Here is a 19,985-nt window from a genome sequence, read left to right as displayed (position 1 = left end):
AACTGAAGGTCAAATTCTCATGCAGAAAGAGGAAAGAATTTCATAAGCCTTATCCCATAGGAATCTTCACTGATGACAATTATTTGACTACTGTAGCCCAACACCTGTCCAAATCCTGACTTCCACCTTCCTTAATTGTATGCAGATCATCAAAAAGGGGGAAAAATATGGGAACTTTTTGTTTAAAATCAGTTGCAACAGACTGAGGTTTGTTTGTTTCACTGGTTTTAATGATAATGAAAGTGAAGTTGATGAAGTGAAACAATTTACCCTAGTGCCCTTTAAAAGCCGGTGTCACATCTAAAGTCTTTGGGCTCTAGTGTCTCAGAAAAAAGTTCCACCTCTCTGTCAGGGAACATTGTGTCTTACTGATTGTGGTTTATTCAAAATGAAAAATCCAGTTTCAAATCTGATTTTCAAACTGAACATTTTCAGGGAAAATTTCATTCCTGTTTTCACCTCCTTTTTTGAAAACTGAAAAATAGTCTGCTGTGGTTTCTGAGAACTTATATAGGTTCTCAAGACCCAGAATTAAACATCTGTGATTGTGCAAACATCATTATGTCAATGACATAAATTATGATGGAATTCTTGGCTTAAAAAACCTCATTTTCTGTTGTTTTTATTGTCTTCAGCTCTGAAAGATTTACTCCTGAAAACCTAAGCCTGTGCAAATTTACAGACAGAGGCTCAGCCTGAAGTTGTGCACTTTTTTTTTTTTTGAACTTCTGATTGTTATTTTAGTGTGTAGTATTCTCTGTGGACTTGAGATTTTATGAAAGGCCAAAGTGTTATAAAACTTGCTCAAAAAAAGTCCCTTGTCTTGTAATATAGAGGCTTATACACTAAAATTCTGACCTTTTTATTTTTTTAACAGTTAGCAAGCACTGCTGTGGGTGCTTACATACTTCTTTTCATTTAATCTTTACAACCCTATGGAGCAAATACTGTTCTCATTTACAAAAAAAGAAAGATATAATAATTAAGACAAAGTTAAGTGACTTCCTGAAGATGATTCCTTCCAAACTCAAATCACTGTCTAATTTCTATAGCCCTCATCAATAAAGAGTATTATGACTCTGACTTCTTTAATGATAAAGAAGCCACATTTCTCCAAGTGGTTAGATTTTAAGAATACCTGGGGAGATCTCCATACCCTCTTCCACAACCTTCCCGCATCTGTCCTCTGAATGCCTGACATTCCAAAGTTAGAGATATGTATTTTGCTTAAATCAAAGAGAATCTATTAAAATGCAAATGCTCTCAGCACATGAAGCAATATTAAAATTTTTATAGCTAACTTTTATAGTATATAGATTATCCTATTTTTTCTAGAAAGTAAGTTTATAAAGTGGTGATAAGGCAGATTCCTGAGTGCCTCTGTATTGGGATATAAGGCACAGAAATGCTGTCAATGGGGTCAAAATCTCCATTGCACTCAATTAGCATGGTTTACCTGTCTTTTCTCCTGCCCTCCACCATTCTGTGATCACTACGGTCAAAGACTATGCAAGCATACCTTAGAGATATTGCAGGTTTGGGTCCAGACCACCGCAATAAAGCGAATATCCCAATAAAGTGAGTCACACAAAGTTTTTTGGTTTCCCAGTACATTTAAAAATTACATTTACACTCTAAGGTAGTCTATGAAGTGTGTAATAGCACTATGTCCAAAAAAACAATGCACATACCTTAATTTAAAAATAGTTCGTTGCTAAAAAATGCTAACCATCATCTGAGCCTTCATCCATTCATAGTAGTAACATCAAAGATCACTGGTCACAGCTCACCATTTCAAATATAATAATAATGAAAAAGTTTGAGATGTGAGAATTACCGAAACATGACACAGAGACACAAAGTGAGCAAATGAGGTTGGAAAAAAATGGTACCAATAGACTTGACTGATGTATGGTAGCCACAAACCTTCAATTTGAAAAAAAAAAAAAAAAAAAAAAAAGTAATGTCTGCAAAACACAATAGAACCAGGTATGCATGTATAGTACAGCAGTTAAGAAACACAGCCATGGAGCTAGAATTTCTGGGCTGGTAATTTTGGCTTCACTGCCTAATGGCTTTCTGACCATTGGTTCAAATGACTTCTCTCTCTTTGCCTCAGCTTCATCATTAAAAATGTTCCCATATCATAGCATTATTGCAAAGATTCAATTACAAGTGTTTATAATTGTAAAGTACTTACACAGGGCCTGACACATGCAAAGTGCTATTTAAGAAATAGCCTTTGTTATCCCTAGCAGACAATCAGACACACGTTAGGTCCTCAGGAACGGTTGCTTTATTCAGTTAACTTGCCCATGTACTGAATTAATTAATTAAAAGGGCTGGATTTGAGGATCAGCAGGATATTTGTGACCTTAAAAGTGACAGATAAAGGAGAGTCAGAGTACGTTAGATAAAAAGGATTAAGCAATAAGTGAAAAGACTTAAGTGTGTTTAGGACTTACCATGTTCCCATGCTGATGGAAAGGTACAAGTGGAGAAAGAGAAGAAAGAGATGCAGGAGAGGGAAGGGATGGTTTCATGTGCAAACTGCTGATAGAGTAGAAAGAGCTGGTATTAAAAACAGAGATAGGAAATTGGCCTTCAGGCAAAGGAAGAACTCCCATTCCATTGAAGAGGGAAGAAGGCAAGGATGAGTGTAGACCTATAGGTTTTGTGCAGAAAGTTTGGGAGAGTAAGACACCTAGAGAAGAGCAGTGCGATTGCCGAGCAACGTGAGGGCCCGACAGGGAGGGCCAGTTGAGGTTGGTAACTATGACTTTTCACTGCTACCAATTTTCTGAATTGTGTCATCAGCCCAGCACAGGCACGAAGAAAGTTGATAGCTAAATTCTGCCAGGGTCAAAGTGTTGTCGGGTGAGTATGATAAATGTCAAAAGGATAAGAGAGTTTAGGAGACTAGACCACGGAATCTTGGAATTTATGCTGAATGAGGAAAGAACTAAAGATAGGAGGAGACTGGGAGTGAAAAGGAATAAGGGGTGTAAATAGTGATGAGAGTAATTGAGTGAGCAAGCCAGCTGGAAGCTGACTCCGTGGTTAGGTGGTGGGGTGTATCCATCAGCAGTTTCAGAGCAGAGCAGTTTGGCTGAAACTAGGCCCCAGGTGTCTGACAGTTAAAGAGGGTTGCTGAACTGCAGTGTAGAAGATCATTGGTAAACAAGAAGCAAAATAACCGAGAAGCTGTAATATGTGATATATTATTCATATAGCCTATTAGTTTCCTAGAGTTACTGTAACAAATTAGCATAAACTAGGTGGCTTCAAATAACAGAAGTTTATTCTCTTACAGTTCTGGAGGCTAGTAGTCAGAAATCAAGGTGTTGACAGAGCTACGCTCCCTCTGAAGCCTCTGTTGGAGGACCCTCCTTGCCCATTCTAGTTTCTGGTGGCCCCAGTGTCCCTCAGTTTGTGGCAGCATAAGCCCAATCTCTGCCTCCTTCTTCATCTGGCCCTTTTCTCTGCTTGTCTCTGTCTTCACATGGTGTTTTCCCCTTCTTATAAGGATAGCAGTTCTATTGGATTAGGCCCCACCCTAATGACTTCATCTTAACCTGATTACATCTGTAAAGATCCTATTTCCAAATTAGGTCATATTAGCAGTTACTGGGGGTCAAGACGTCAACATATATTTGGGGGAGCACACAGTTCAACAAATAACAACGTGAATGTTCTAATCACCAGGAGCGGAACAAAAAGGAGTCAGCGATTTCAGTGGAGATGGGAAAGTCACAGAAATACACAAATAGCAAAAAGGGTGGCAGCAAAGGGTCATGTCGCCAGGAGAAGGAGTTCACTTGTGGAAGAGCAGTGACCTAGAAATCGTCCCAGGAAGGAGAAGGACATAGACCCTACCTCCTAACCCGAGTTACCTGAAAAATGAGAGAATGAGCATCTGGAATGGAGAGAGCCCCAAGGGAAGATTGTTCACATGGGGTCAGGGACTATTGTTTTGTGTCGGCAGGACAAAGGGCTCATTTCCTATTGGTCCATATGTGAATTCATCAAGTCAAAGGGTTGGAGTCCAATCCTAGAGATGCTCAGATTCTGAAAATGATGGCTCTGTGGTCCAGTTCTTCCCATTCAGCAGCTACATGGTTTTCTTTCCAGAAGTTTTCTTCCCATTGCTACATCCACATTGAGCTTCATGCTCTGCTGTTTCTAACAGTTAAGAGATAAGAAGAGAAACAGATATCAAAAGGAATAGCATAAGTTAAGATCAACACAGTCAAGTTTATTAATGCATTTGTCATTTGCCGGATCTGAGGACCTAGTTAAAGAGAAGGGAAAAAGTGTTAACCCTGAGATCTCTTCTCATCTATATTGTCCTCCTTCCTCTTTGAGTTATTAGTACTGTCTTGACAACTTATCTGCTTGAGGCAATACCATCCCCTCTTTTCATTTAAAGACAGTTTGCACCTTTAGTGGTGGGAATCTTTACGAAGAATTTATTCAGTGTGTAAAGTGGTACCATAGCTCTGCTGCTCATTTGTCATTTACTTGTTCATAGCAGGCAGATGGCCCCAGGTGAATTATGAGTAGGTATTATTCATACCCGGGCTCCTCTGCAGTGCTTAGTACTTTGCTCTTTAGACCTAATAGCTGCTATTTTGGTCTCGATTAGCAATATTTTTTCTTCTTCCACCAACTCTTGAACTTACTAATTAGATCACAAAGACTTGCCCCTCTTTTTCCTGTGATTAGGAGAATATCTCTCTTCCAGTTGTTACTTTTATATGGCATTAAAATGATGCATTGCATTTGTGTTAGAATTTGAGTCAAGAACCAAAGGCATGTTACATCCATCATTTTTATTCCTTGTGGGTATTTGAAAACCTGGGGGAAAGAAACTCAGTCATGCTGATGACCTTTTGTGCAGTCTTTTGAAATGATGTACATATTCATAATTCATAGGTGAGATTATTGTTTACAAAGAATACTAAATAGTGATTCCAGAAATCTGGTTTTGCTCTCCCTCCAACGTGCTTTAAAATGTTACACAAAATAACCTCTCGGATCTGATTTGCCTGGCCACCACACGAAGAGAGTTTTATAAAGGAAGCATTTAGAATTGTTTTAGAGGTTAAGATTTCCAGACATTTAAGTTGACAGCTTTATTTCTCCTTTTCAGTAGTTCATTCAGTAGTTTCATTCGTTTTTAAATAGTGACCTGAACAAACTATATGAACTGGAACACTTTATGAGTCATTTGGAAACAATATCTTGTTTGTTCTTAAATTCCTGATGTGTAGCAAATAGTTGATTTTAAATAATTCAGAATGCTATGGAGAATTAATGTTTTTCTTCATCCAGATTATTTCAGGGAGTGATTCAAATTGTTCTTAAAACAGTCATTCCAGGATTTAGCTGCTTTGCCTGTTAGTATGTTTTCCAATCATTTTTCTTCCATTCCACTTAAACTCAGCTGAGCTTTATGCAAAACCTTTAGATGAGAACAACTGGTACAAGAAAGCTGTTTGTAAGCCTCTGTCAGACAGCTGTTTTTGAGCTATTGAGTGGTTGATAGAATTTAAAAACCTTTGACCCTAATGATCCATTTCTTATTAGAGCACTTTCATCAAAGACTTTTGCCTTAAGCCCTACTTTAGCACTTTGCTATACATCCCAACATATTTCTACTTCAAAATAGAAGAGATTATCATCTCTTTGGGGCGGTTCAGGTACAGTACTGCCTCAGAGCACCGAGGGTGGAATAACTGATTTCCATCCCACCTCTTCCATCCCAAGAGCAGTCACTTGAGGCTTGAAATCTGAATTATTACCCTAAGTTGTAGCATCTTGGTTCAAACCATTCTACTTCTTTTACCTAAAGATGAGGAGAGTTTTTAGAATTTAATGCAAACTCTGCGACTGAGTGAACGCAAGAAGGCTTACCGTTATCATTCAGCAAAACCTCTTAGTAAACAGCTAAAGGGAATTCCTTTTTTTGTGAAAAATATGGCCAAGAAAGATGAGAACTTTCTGATGATCATGAAGAAGTTTCCAGAATGTCCGCTGGTCACCTTTCAGGTTGAAAAATAAGCACTGTGGTTTTGCTCACTCCCTGATTTCTCAGGTAAACTATGACATGAATGCTTTATCCTTAAAGATGGCGAGCTTAGCCAGCATCCGTGAGGCTTGGCACTTGAGCTCACCCAGAAAGGCTGAGGTTCTCAACCTTGAATGCGCACATCCTTCAGTCCCCAGCCTTGTCTGGCATGGAGCCAGAAATCTGCTTCTGTTTTTTTAAACAAACTCCTGCCTGGTACCTATGCAGGTGGTCCACAGACCTCACTTTCAGAAATTGTGGCAGGTTTGAATTTGCAGTCATTGGCCTTATACATCTGTTTCCTTGTTTGACTAAGTAAAGACAAAGTATCTCGATGTCATCACAAAATGAGGCAAAGCTACCACCGACCTTGACTTCATTAGTATCACGTTCACACTTACCTACAGGCTGCCGTGGAAAGTTTCCAATTGCTGTAGTAATGAATGAACTTGCTTCTTTCCCAAATTGTGCAGGTTTACTAGGCCAAACATGGCACTCATCTTCATCTTGCTCATTAAGAACATAAGGACAAATGCCGCTGGAGAGCAGCTGACTATTTTGAGACATTTATCTTCATAAGGTCTGACAAACTTATCTTGGGTCACCATGAGCAAGGACTTTCCTTTTTGACGTGTGTCATTGCTCTGTCAGCTTCTGTTAATGTGTTCGTTCTCTCTCATGGTCCCAAGTTGACACAACCGTTGTGAATTGAAGGTAACTCCTGTTGATGGTTTTTCCTTTCCCCTTCCCTCCTGAGTAATCTGCCCTGCACCACCGATTCTCTGTCCTCATTGTTGGTGGGAAACCTCGGTAACCTGGGTTAGTTATCTAGTGCAGCTGAGGAAGTGGAGACTCTGTCACGTGAACTTGGATGGTTAGGCAGAGGCAGTATTTGACATGGTGTTTCCTGATCACCTTCACCAGATGCTGAGTGATGGGTTGGGTTCAAACAGGAAGAGACTGAGTCTCCTACAGGTTTCCCTGTATTTATCAAAGCTGGCTCACGACCTGAGTGAAAGGTATCAGTGACTTCAATAGGAGAGACGGTTTGGAGAGAATAGGATCCAGCACATCTCCGCAGTTTAATGAGCATTTTATGTTTGTTCATCCTTCATACTTGGAATGCTTCCTGGTGAGGTTGGCACTATTGAACTAGATATAGCCCACTCCACCTAAGCAGTGCTTATTATTAAGTGAACATTTTTTTTCATGTTTCAGAATTATTTTTTTTTAAGTTGGTTTTTTTTTGTTTTTGTTTTTTTTTTATTTTTTTGGGGGGGGTACATCAGGTTCAATCATCTGTTTTTATACACATATCCCCGTATTCCCTCCCTTCCTTGACTCCCCCCCCTCGAGTCCCCCCCACCCTCCCTGCCCCAGTCCTCTAAGGCATCTTCCATCCTCGAGTTGGACTCCCTTTGTTATACAACAACTTCCCACTGACTATTTTACAGTTGGTAGTATATATATGTCTGTGTTACTCTCTCGCTTCGTCTCAGCTTCCCCTTCACCCCCCGCCCCCTCCCATACCTCGAGGTCTCCAGTCCATTCTCTGTATCTGCATCCTTATTCTTGTCTAAGTGAACATTTTTAACTCATGCAGCTACTTCTGACTGGCAGTGCTAAATCCCTGTCCAATATACATGTTTTAAAATATCTGTGTTGAGTACTACATGCCCCCTTGTGAATGGGGGCATGTGATACTAACCCTTGCACATGTAAACATCTAGTGGTAGTAGTTTAGCTCAGACACTGTGAGACAGTTGAAGGGGGTGGGATATAGGAGGACTTTTTCCATATTGGAGAAAAGCATTTATAACTGTTACTTATTTCCACAAAGTCTTCTTAAAACTGCAACTTTTATGAACATCTATCCATATAGTCCTGCCAAACTAAAAAAATTGAATCCAGAATTTAGTCTATAGTGACATGTTTATTTTTACCAAAACAAAAATTCCATGGAGCAGACAAAAAATAAAAACTGCATTTCCACATTGGAGTTTGGATTTAATCTGAGAGTGGGAAGGAGGCATTGGGAAAAAAAAAAATTCAAACCATTTGGAAGCCAAGCTGTTGTCCTTGCCCTTTGGCGCCCTGAGCTTTGTGTCCACTTCAGATCCAGAGTCCAGGAGCCTCGAGGAGCTGATACTGTAGTCAAGCAGGACTCAGTACACAGGAGGTTCTCCCCAGTAATAACAGTGGTGATCATTGCACCTAAGGGGACAGAACTGCCATTGGTACCCAGTGTCTCTGTTCCATCAGCCTTTAATTGAGTTTGGCATCTTCTCCGCTCTTGTGGGCGCCTCAGAACACTTTCCTCAATCTTCTCCTTCCTGTTATGCAATGAGAGGCCAAGAGACACATATTGTCCCCTCCTGCAGCTGCTGGATATCACTGCTAGGTGATGGAGAAAAGCCTTGCCATGGTTTCTAAATTCTCTACCAACCACATCATTTCTCAAAAGGGAGGAGAGAGCAAGCGCAATTGCCAAGGAATACGGGGGCGGTACACGGCTGGTCAGTCTTCCTCCCACCGAGACGAAAGGAAACCAAGCTCGAGGCGAAAACACAAACGTGAGGCTGAGTCTAGGCTTTCCTGCCAGCCCACCCGCCTCAGCTTTGATCTCATCTCTCGATATTTCTGCCCATCTCACCTCACTCCACCTCCGCCACCCTGTACCCTGTGCTGCTCCTCTTACTGACACTGACGCCCTCAATTTATTCACGGCACGTGGAACACGCATGCTGGTTTCATCTCCTTGCTGACATGAAGCCTTTCCTCTTTCCTGAGCTCGGCTGTTCTTCTGATATGTAAGCTCTTCGGAATAACAGCTTCAATTTCTCACAGGAGATCCCATTGAAAACTAGGAATTCCGGGTCCCATTCCTTACCACAGAGCTTGTTGTGTTACCTGTGCTACCCATGACGCTAGAGGTTTATTTATGGCCATGTTTTTTAGGACCTTCTAAAGAGTCATTGTTTCCGCTCTCTCTGTCTGTAAACGGTCGGTATTGTTTGCTGCTCCTCCGCACAGCTTGTTTTTTCCAGGTGCAAGCGTTCCACATGTCTACCTTTTGGTACCTTTGTTATTTAACACGCCGACCATGCCGGGCAGGGAGGAAACACTTGGCTCAATCAAGAACCAAATCAACCATCCAGCCTGTCAGTTATGCATTTTCCCAGCAGGCAGCTTTATAAGCCAGCTGCCCAGCCTTTTACTCTGATTCTTTGACTGCCCCCTCTTCCTTATTTTAAAGAACACAAGCTTCACCGCACTGATTTTTGCCAGGCTCTTGGTGACATTCTTCCTAACTGTGCCGGAAACAACTGATGCTTGGCAGAATATAGGCGTCCGGGGTACCTCAGCATTACTTTTGGTTGGGGCCATAGCAGGCAAGATCCTGAAAACAACCATTATGTGGATGTCAAATTACTGGGTTATTCATTTGAAAGACTTTCTTACATTTTGATGAATTGAACTCTTTTAATGAAAAATCTAGCGTAAGAATCAGTTACTACCCAGGGACCTGAATTTACTTGTTTGGTCCAGTTGCTCTGTGGTATCTTTCAAATTGGGGTCAGAGATGTCCTGCTTCAGAATCACCTGAGATGTTCTTTTAAAGTACCACCTGGAGAAGGGTCCCAGGAATCTGAAATGTTAGCAGTCTTGCCCAGAAGATTGTTGGGCCAACTGTGTTTCTGCATTCACGCTTCTGAAACAAGCTTATTTGTGTTACCTCTTGTGAGAAATCTCTGAGCATCATCAAAAAGATAGTTGATGTTGTAAGTGTGGCTCTTACTTGAATGAATAAACATTCTCCCTATGAGAGGCTAGACTTTAATGGATCTGTCGATCAGTGTCAATTAAACAGCCAATATCTGGGCATTTGAGGGAATGGGGCAAAGAAACAGTGATTGTGGGTGTTTTTAGTTCTTTAGCACTTTGGGCTAGTATTTCTTGGCAGGACTTTTGTCAAAGGATATTTGTCCTGCAATTTGGATTTCCTGCTTCTAGGTGGCAGTGGCTTCTCATTCACATAGGAAGTGTTTCAGCAAGTGTTCTGCTCGAGTAAATATTTAACTCCTTAGTAGAAGCTTTTTATTTTTTAAAAATATCAACAGCTTTCTATAACTTGATAATCTTCTTCCTTTCCCTTGTGCATAATCAACTTATTCCATCCCTTTCCTTCTGAATGCTCCCTCTGTCTTGGAGTAAACCTCAAGCCAGCATGGCATCAGACGCTGCAGGCGCTCTGTTTGTGACCGTGAGTGATTTTGCTTAGTAAGTCTCCTTGCACTGTGATTGTGATTTTCCACAGCTGTCAGTCCTCCCAGGGATGCTCCGTGTTCGCTAGAATAAACAACCACCAAGAGACTGGGGGATGCTGAGAGCACTGCCTTCTTGTGGTTAATTCCTCAGGCATCAGAAGGCACCTTCTTCATTTCGTTCCTTTAAAAGATAGTAACATCTTTCTCCTGTCCTCCCGTAAAAGAATATTTTCCAGCTATAAGTTTAACTTCTGTGTGCCTTACTGTTTACATATAATGGTTTTTGTTAGCAAAATTCAGGCAAAAATTGGAACTCAAATGTTTTGAATAGTGTCTGTATGTATTTTCAGAAAGACTCTCTATCCTTTTCTATAGCAAAATATATTTTTAAAAAACTTGAACGAGGTTTTATACATTTTAAACTTGTTTCATGATAACTTTTAACACAGATAGGCAAAGTCTCTGCCCTCAACATGTTTAAAATCTGGATGTACACATGTTTAAAATCTGCACATGTATGTCCTTGGTAGAAACTTTTCCGGTCATGCCCAGAGTTGAATTGCTTTTTGGAAGAGAGAGCTTACATGGTAAGTTGGTCTCAGGTTTCAGAACTGCAGAAAGATGAAAATGAGCTTGCCTTCCAGGAATCTCAATTTTAGACAGCTCTTGAGCCCTGATACTCCCACTAACTGTGGTCCGTAATCTTTGCATCCCCAATGGCCATTCCAGAATAGAGAACTCTTCCTGAGATAGTCAAGAACCTAACATGAAGTCCTTAAATTCTTAAAGTATAAGAATTGGGAGGGGATTTCCCTGGCGGTCCAGTGGTTAAGACTCTGTGCTTCCACTGCAGGGGGCATGGGTTCAATCCCTGGCCAGGGAACTTAAGATCCCCGCATGCCCCTTGGTGTGGCCAAAAAAAAAAAAAAAAGAATTGGGAGGAGGTAGCCTAGTAGACTTAGAGTTCCACAACACAACATTGGTATAAGGATGAAAACCTTCTCTTCAGGAATATTGACACAGAATCGGAAAGAGTTGAGTTTGAAATTCCTGATTTAAATGCTGTTCCCTTCTCAGCATGTGATTGTTGGGAAGTGTTTCAGCCTTTCGGAGTCTGTTTTATCATTTATAAACTGTCTACCTATAATCTTTTTGCTAAAAGAGTTGAGGTAAGAGTTAAATGAGATAATATTTATAGAGGATTTAGTACAATACCTGCTACAATTATATAGATAGGTAAATAGATACATTTTAAATGAATATATGATTTCTATTCTTGTTTCTCTACTTGCCCGTATGTTTTGCCTAATTCCTTTGTATTTCAATTTACCCACCTCTAAAAATTGTAAAGCCACCAACTATTTTTATAGAATTACAGAGACTGAGCAACAGCTTCAGATTTAAATATTCACTATGTAAATTCCTTCAGTATAATCTATCAGAAACTTAGCAGAGGTGACAAAGGTAGATTTAAAAGTCACTTAACTGCATAAATACTTAAATAAAACCTGGTTGAGATGAGATGTAGGTGTTAGTTTGGTTAATGATCTGCTCTGCCTTTGAAGTATAAACCCAATACAAATAATTATGTATTATCAATAAAAGAGGGGCAGTCCACAAATGAGCTCATGTCTGCTGTAGGTGGATGAGATCATGTCTGTGAAGTGCTTAAAGCTCCTGAGATACAAGCTACACGTGCCATCTCTAGCCATCCTGATGCTCTCCCATGGAAGTTTCGTCTTATCCAATGCCACACTGTACCCAATGGGGCCAGACTGACCTGGAGCATTTTCTGGAGGAGAGAATAATTTTCTGCCCCCAAGGGCCTGGCAAGTCTTCTCATCCACAGTCTTTGAGTAGGGCTACATTGAACCATCAGAGGGAGATGGTTATCAGTCCTGTTTGAGAAGCTGTGGTGAAGCGGAACAAACAAGGCATTAGAAGCCAGACCACTGGAGACAGAGTCCAGCTCTGCCTGTTACCAGCAGACACAGTGCCCACGGAGATGGGGGGTGGGGTGCGGACGAGGGACAGTGAATTAGGTGAAAAAGCAAAGGGAAGTAAGGACAGTATAGGTGCTGCAACGCCTATAACTTAAAAATGCTGCTTCAGCTAATGGAATGTCAAACAGAAGGGAAGAATCCACACAGGGAAACGGAAAAATAATTCTCCCATCTTGTTCATTAAGCAAAAATTTGAGTTCTGGCTCTGTGCCGGGAACTACTTGCCCACGTGAACCCTCTTCAGGCCACGCTCCAGCCTGGGCTGGCCTTTCCTCGCTGAGAGGCCTTTGGGTCCTGCAAAACATGTAACTCATACTCCTCGATTTAGCATTGAATGTGGACTTTTGTACTGTTTCATAAAGTCTCATGTATGGTAGATCTGTCTCCTTAAATAGCTTAAAAATTCCTTAAAGGATAGGAGCCATGTCTTTCCTCTTTTTTCCCCACAGCAGCTAGTACAGTACTGAATGCATATTGTTAGGTTCTCTAAATACTGGCTGACTGCCTTACGGACATGGGAAAGGAAAGTAAGGTTACTTAGGCTGACTTTGGCTGCTGGGTCTCTAGGAATTCTCCTTTTGTGGAGAACACGTGTCATTCTCTCATGGTCCTCCTTTTCTCCCAGGAGAGCCTCCCTCTGCTGACACCTGCAGGGATACCCCTACATCGTCATAGAGACTTTGCTCTCCATCATCATTCTGTTACCCGAATGGAGATCCAGGGACAATCTACCAAGTGTAATTACTGTCTGTGTAGTACTTCTGATCCTTCCTGAATTCTATCTTTTTAATACTGATTCCCTCTGATAGGAACACTGGTCATCTTCTACTCCTCTCCTTCATCCAGTTAGTCACCAGATCTTCTCTCTTAGCGTCTGAAGATTTTGCAAATTCTTTATCTGCTTTATCTCCATTTCCACTACTTTGACTTTAATTCATGCCATTGTCACCTTGCAACCAGGTTATTGCAGCAGCCTCCTAACTTGTTTCCCTGCCTTCGTCCAGCCCCCTTCACACTGGACCTGCGGGGATCATTCAAAGGTGCGTATTTGATTCGATCCCTTCCTTTAATGTCACCTATTGCTCTGAAGATAAAGGAGCTTTGTCCAAAATCCTTGGCAGGGGCACTCAAGACCCTCAGTCTAAGGCCTACTTCTTCCTCAGCCTCGCTCCTCACCTCCCTTTGTTCCCCTCCCCCTCTCTGCACTGCAGGTCTGTTCATCTCTGTGTGCCTCCTCACACACTTCCTTACCCACCTATGGGTCTTTGAATCGTACTTTGGAAGTTGTCCATAGGCTTCCCCGATGCTCCATGAGACCACACAACCTTGTAGGACAGGGATTTCACTTTATCCTTACACAAAATAAGAACTTCAAAAATAGTAGAAATATACATGAACATTTAAGAGAGTTATTGATGTTTGGGTTTCACTGCCCTGTGTGGATAACATATGACCCTTACTGAGTACTTAATATGTGCCAGACCATGCTTTAAGCTCTTTAAGCATAAAAACTTAGTTTATTTTCAGTAGTAGGTACTATTCGATCTGTACTTTACAGATAGAGAAACTGAGGCACAAAGAGACTACATTACCTTGCTAATGGCATTCAACTAATAAGTGGTTAAACAGAGACAGGACCTCAGGCAATCCTGTGCTAGTGTTCACGCTTAACCAATATACTCTTTATTGCTTTTCATTCAAAGCCATTGATGCCCTTACAGGGTATATTATTGAGGCACGGCCATGTGAGAGCCACATGAGTTCACAGAGAAGTGGGAGGAGACGCATGACAATGAGAGAAGAAGGGTCCCCTGAATCTTAAGCAGGAGACTTAGGGAAGGGGCTCAGCCAGGCAGGTGCATGCTCAGCGCAATTTGTCTGCAACCACAGACACCGTCAGTCACACACTCTCAGAGAGTCTAGGACGCAGAGTCAGTTCAGCAAGGCTTGAGTTGAGCACTTGCTGTTCTGTGTACTGAGGATACCAAACGTAGAATAACACACAGATTTTGCAAGATACAGTCTAGTGAAACAGACTGCGCTGTGTGAAGAACTATATAAGCCGCAGCAGCGTGCTTAACAGCGTAATATAGGGAGGACAGCCCCCCTCCTGTTAACTAATTCTTCATTTCCCTGAAGGCTTATCTCGTACAAACTAGTAGCCTGGTGAGCGTACATTGTGGGGTGCTAGCTAGGAAAATGCTAGATGAATCCAACAGCAGAAGTATTAAATTCCCACCATCTTGGACTTAGTGAGCCCTAGAAACACACTTTGAATGCAGTGAGGTATATGTTACATAGATTTATGGGACATGGAGGGTGCACAGGCCTTCCCTTTTGCCGTTTTCTATATAGTGTGGCTAAATGAATACCTAGTTCCTGGCTTATGCAGAGCCCTGGCATCTCAAGGTTTTCTGTAGGACATTTGGAAACATGGTCCTTCTCTAGGCTGAGGACAGGGCTGGGGAGAGTGATGAGGAGCTATTTCAGAACAGATGTCAACAGAGCCCTTCTCTCCGTGCTGAGAATCATCAAACACGTGCCCCACGCCCGCCAGGCAGTGACTGGGGCCCAGGCTCCAGAGCACGGAGACAATGAGCTGGCCTCCTGGGGGGCTCTCACGCTGCAAACAAATTAGCTTTGATGGACCAGTGGCCTTCGCGCATTCTTGGGGCGTGTGGAGGTGGGAGCTCAGGCTGGTGTGGAGTTTAATTAAGGATGGCAGCTGGCAGAGCAGGTCAGATGGCTCTGTGCTCTGCGCTCCATGTCACACGTTGCTAGCTGCATTTTGTTTTTCTCCAGATATTCCTGTTGCCCTGTCCCCTCCCTTGCCACTGCCCACATGTTGTTCTGCATGCTCTTGGAGTGGTGTGACCTTATCCCTGAGCAAGGAGAGTCCAGGCAGGACCACGCTCTAGAGGTAGAAAAACTAAACTATAAGGAAATGATGTAAACCGGTGGTAGATACAGCGCTCCCATATGAGGTGCTTCCTCCCCATGCTCACTTTCCCTCTGTAAATGGACCTATCTGCACCAGTAATTAAATCATGACCACCTTGGGACTTTTAATATCTGGAGGGAAAAGAAAAATATAATTGGCGCATGCCTAGTGTCTGATATCAGTGGTCCTCCATCAGGATGGAGGATGGTGGTGCTGGGGGAGAACTCCTATCCCTGTCCAAGCAAACCAGACACAGAAGGAAAGAGAGCTGTTTGAGAATCACACAACCTCATGTATGGACAGGATCTCTAGCACTTTGAGTTGTGGAAGTTTGTCTTAAAGAGACTGGACTGAATAGGGTTCTTGTAAAACTGAGTGTGAATGTTGGGGTCAGTCAATTAGCCAAAATGCACCCTTTAAAGTATCAACCATACCTGCAGACATTCCTGAATAGAAAAATCTCCAAATCCCACGCTCCAGTGAAGTGAAGGGGGAAGAGGAAACACTGAAACCCTGGTTCTATGTGCTTCCTATTCTGGTGACATGAAATCCAGATAGACCAAGATGTGGTAGGAAAAAACCTCTGTAAAATCTTGTGAGATGGCATCCTCTTTTGGGAGACTGAGTCAGACAGTGTGTGTTTATGGCATATGGTCTTTAGGGAAATGCTTTATCATATTATTGTCTGCTATCATATTATTGTCTGTCTATTATCGATGCAATATGTGCTCTAAAAACACATGTGAAGCCTTGCCCTGCATCACCAGCTGTCTGCTTTCTCAAGTCCCATACAAATGAGTTAATTACCTGCAGCAGGAACAGACATTGAAAACAAAGCAAGAGACGTGTAAAATAAAGGTGGTTGTCTTTTCGTGTTAGTTTCTCCTTGGTTACATCATGTTCATAAAGAGAACCGGGCAATTTCCTATAATACGAGAATTCTTGGAAGTCTGGGTTTTTAGGATTTCTGACTGTAGATTCCCTGAGTAGAGAAGTTTTAAGTGGCAATACTCAAAACATAAGTCACCCATGGGCCAGTAGCCTTCAGAATAGGATGACCCACTCTTGACGTAGGGGGTCTTAAAACTTACTAGAGGGAAAAAAGTGGGCAAGTCCAACAAGTGGGACATCTGTTTGGAGGGAGTTGAGGTTGGGGAGGAGAAGGAAGAATGTATGAACACTTGGAAATTAAAGGGAACTTAAACATCACCAATTCCATTATCTTTATTTTAAAAATGAAAATGTTGAAAATCAGAGGGGTTATCTGTGCTTTGGTAGCAGGCTTGCTTTAGCTTTTAAATTGGAGCTCCATGAAAACAGCGTTACCTGTCTCTGAGTGTTAGGCATAGCTGTTGGTGACTTCTGGCCCTCGTTCTTCATTCCTGTTACTCTCATGGTGTCAATGTTGAGCCAATATCACAGAGGAAACAAAGGCTTGGTGTGCAAGGTGGATATAAGCTGTATTCCCAAGGAAAATGGTGTGTCATGGAACCAGATTGTGAACTCCTGAAGAGCAGTGATTTTGTTTTGCATGTCTTTGTATCTTTGTCAATACCGAGCATTGTGTTTTACATAAATATAATACTTAAATACTTGCTGAATGAAAATATTCTAGTTGCAAAAAAAATCTGTAATGTTTTCATCAGCAGCAGGAACAGAGTTAAGTGTATGGATTTAGAGACAGACTGCCTGGATTTGAATCCAGCTCAGCCAAGTGTAAGCTGTGACCTTGGGCAGGTGACTTAACTTCTCTGTGCCTTAGTTGCCTTGGCTGTAAAGTGGAATATTAATAATAACTGTACATGGAGTGATTGTGAGGATTAAATGAGTTAATGTGAGCAAAGCACTTAAAACAATACCTGGTCCAGAAAAGTACTGGGTGCAGAGAAGGCTGTCTTTAACTGTTTTTGAGAAATGTTTGAGAATATCATGGTACTACCTGAACACATAAGAAATTGGAATGATTGTTGTAGGGGTCATCAATTCTTATAGTTCTGGACATCTCTTTGTTCAGAGTTAAATTTATATAGCTCTTAGGCCTCGCTGCCCCTTTTTACACTGTGGTATCCCTGTTGTGGTCACTATTGTCAAGAGCCACATTCTGGTCTTGTCCTCTTACAAATTATTGTGGATGAGATCCCACTGACTTTCTTCCTTTGGTCCCACCCAGACATCAGTGTTGATCAGGCTTTCCTCCTTTAGCAAGGCGGTATGTGTCTTCTTCTCCCACGTGTGCCCCAGCCCTCACTCAAGTTGATCCTGACATTTTTGGTCACTGTTCCCTTGAGACTTAGAGCTTTTCTTCTCCTTCTCCTTTAGAATCCAGCTTGAAACCCCTTTCAATGTAAAAAAAAAAAACTACCTTTTGTACTCATTCATCCATCCATCAATCCAATTGTTACTTTGGCTCTTTGCCCTTGAGATGTTGTTGCATGGCTGATCCCCAACTGATATGAGTGGGAATCCTCATTCTGGTTTTATTTCCACAGTATGTGCCTCCAGATCTCTGTGTCTGCAATTTTGTGCTGGAACAGTCCCTCTCTGTCAGGGCCCTGCAGGAGATGCTTGCCAACACAGGTGAAAATGGCGGCGAAGGGGTGAGTACCTGAATTATGCCCTGGGTGGGGATTTGCTGATAGACCAAAAGGACACACTTCAGTTCATTCCTCCAGTTTTGAACTAGAAAACCTTAGTTTTCCATTTTCCTTGAGTCAGTCCTCTTATTCCTCTTCTTTAGCAGCCCTAATTCTGCTTCCTTTGCGTTAACCAACTTCCACCAGAAAATAAAATAGATCACCACTAATGCTGCCTGAGCGGGAGGACATTGAACCCAGAATCCATTGGGAAATATGGAGAGGCTGAAAGGGCCTTGGGATGGGGGTAACCTGTTAGGCTGGTTCTTTTTTCTTGGGACAGTCTCATCAGAGATTCATGACTGCCCCACTGCAGCACAACCAGGTTATGGCATTTTGGAGAGGATTTCCTGTAGAATTCAGAGTCTTTGGCATATACCCAGATCTCCACAGTTTCACTCATGATGAGCAAACACAGAGCTGTCTTGAGTGTCTATTGTTAGTAAATTGTCTCTAAGTCTTTAACCAAGGGATGATGGTCTCCCAAAGGTCTCCCAGGCAAGACTTTGGCCAGAGACTTCAGAATAATTTTTGACCCTTTATCTAATGAGTCACATTTATTTGTATTCATTTATCATCAAGTAGTTTAATTCTATGGCCTGAATATCTCAAATTCAAACATCTCTCTCCACCCCCCTTAGATACTGTATTAGATGACTATCCTTTATCTTCTGGGTTACTACATCAGACTAACTGCTTTGATTCCTTCTGTGCCTACCTCCCCTATCATTTTTTTTTTCCACTCAGCTGTCATCATGTTCTTTCCAAAATGCAGATCTAATCACTACATTTTACTGTTTTAAAATTCTCTGTCTGCCCATTACCTTAAGAGAAATCCTAAATTCCTTAACTAGGCATAAAGGCCTTCAGGATTTAGTGAGCCCTGCTCACTTTTCCTGCCCCATCTCTCACCATATACCCCCAAGCATTCAACTACATTGAATTCCTCCCACTTCCTCAAACAATTCTCTTTACCTCTGATGGTATGTATCAGCTGTTCCCTCCATTTAGAACAGCTTTCTCCTCCGCTCTCTCTTCCCTTATGTAATCTTTACTTCTCCTTCAAGGAACAAGTCTAGATATTAGGTCGACTGAGAAGCCTTTGTTGACCCTGTGGCTCTAGGATGGGTGCCCTTACTTGAGCAACAGTCAACAAATAGTTCTTACCATTGTGTATATAATTACAAGTTTAAGTTTTTGCATTCTATACTGCATGTAGGTACGAATATTTGCAGGACCTAGCACAGTTTATTACTGGACTCGAATGAACTCACACATAATAAAGCAGTGTCTCGTTGGTGGTAGAAGAGACAATGACCGTAAACTCAAGAGAACCAATATTTACATTTTAGGTCATCTTCCATCTCTTAATGTGATCTTACATAAGTCTTCTAATCTCTTGGGGCCATCGGGTTCTCATCTGTAAAATTAGGATGTTTAATTAGTTTTCGAGGGTCCTTAACACCAATAACTGATTCTTTACTCTTTTGGTTTAGAATAGTATGCTTTCATTAGCCACCTGAAAATAGCTTTGTTTTGTTCCTTAGAGCATTAACACAGGTGAGTTTTTGTTCTTTTGATGGTCCCTGAAGTCCGTGTTCACCTCCCCCACAGGGTACATTGACCTCAGTACCCCGTGCTTTCCTCCTTAGGCACACACCCTCAAACGTTTCCAGTTCAGGGGGACAAAATACTTTTTAATTGCTCATTTTTTTCCCCAACATAATTAACGCATGATTTACAGACATCTTTGGTGAGGGAGACCCGGTCGATTTGGAATATCACCACTTTCAATGTCAACCACAATCAGCTAGACCCTGCCAACGTATGACCTGGGGTAGAAGTTGGAAAGATAGAAGCTATGTAACTGGAGAATTATCTCGTGGGCATTCTCTTATCTTGATTGGTCACAAAAGTGCATTTCAAAGGACTTCTTTTTTCTTTATCGTTTAGTTCAAGTAGTTCAAGGAATCCTGTAGATGACAAAGTAAATTGAAAAGTTCTGGTTATAACCCTTGCTCTTCTTTGTTGCCAAGAACTTAAATGGTAGTCTTAACTTGATTTGTCTTT

The 19,985-nt window shown here is 41.6% G+C and overlaps 1 protein-coding gene across 1 annotated transcript in view; it reads left to right on the top strand.

Annotated features, from left to right (window-relative positions):
* RYR3 (ryanodine receptor 3) overlaps nucleotides 1–19,985 on the top strand; it is a 361,967-nt gene that overhangs the window by 12,144 nt on the left and 329,838 nt on the right. The window contains 1 exon segment of the mRNA XM_057721476.1: nucleotides 17,772–17,879. Coding sequence (XP_057577459.1) covers nucleotides 17,772–17,879 — 108 coding nt within the window.

The sequence above is a fragment of the Hippopotamus amphibius genome, chromosome 2, assembly GCF_030028045.1.
Source record: "Hippopotamus amphibius kiboko isolate mHipAmp2 chromosome 2, mHipAmp2.hap2, whole genome shotgun sequence".
NCBI classification, from domain to species: Eukaryota; Metazoa; Chordata; class Mammalia; order Artiodactyla; family Hippopotamidae; genus Hippopotamus; species Hippopotamus amphibius.
This window is presented reverse-complemented; position numbering and strand designations above follow the sequence as displayed.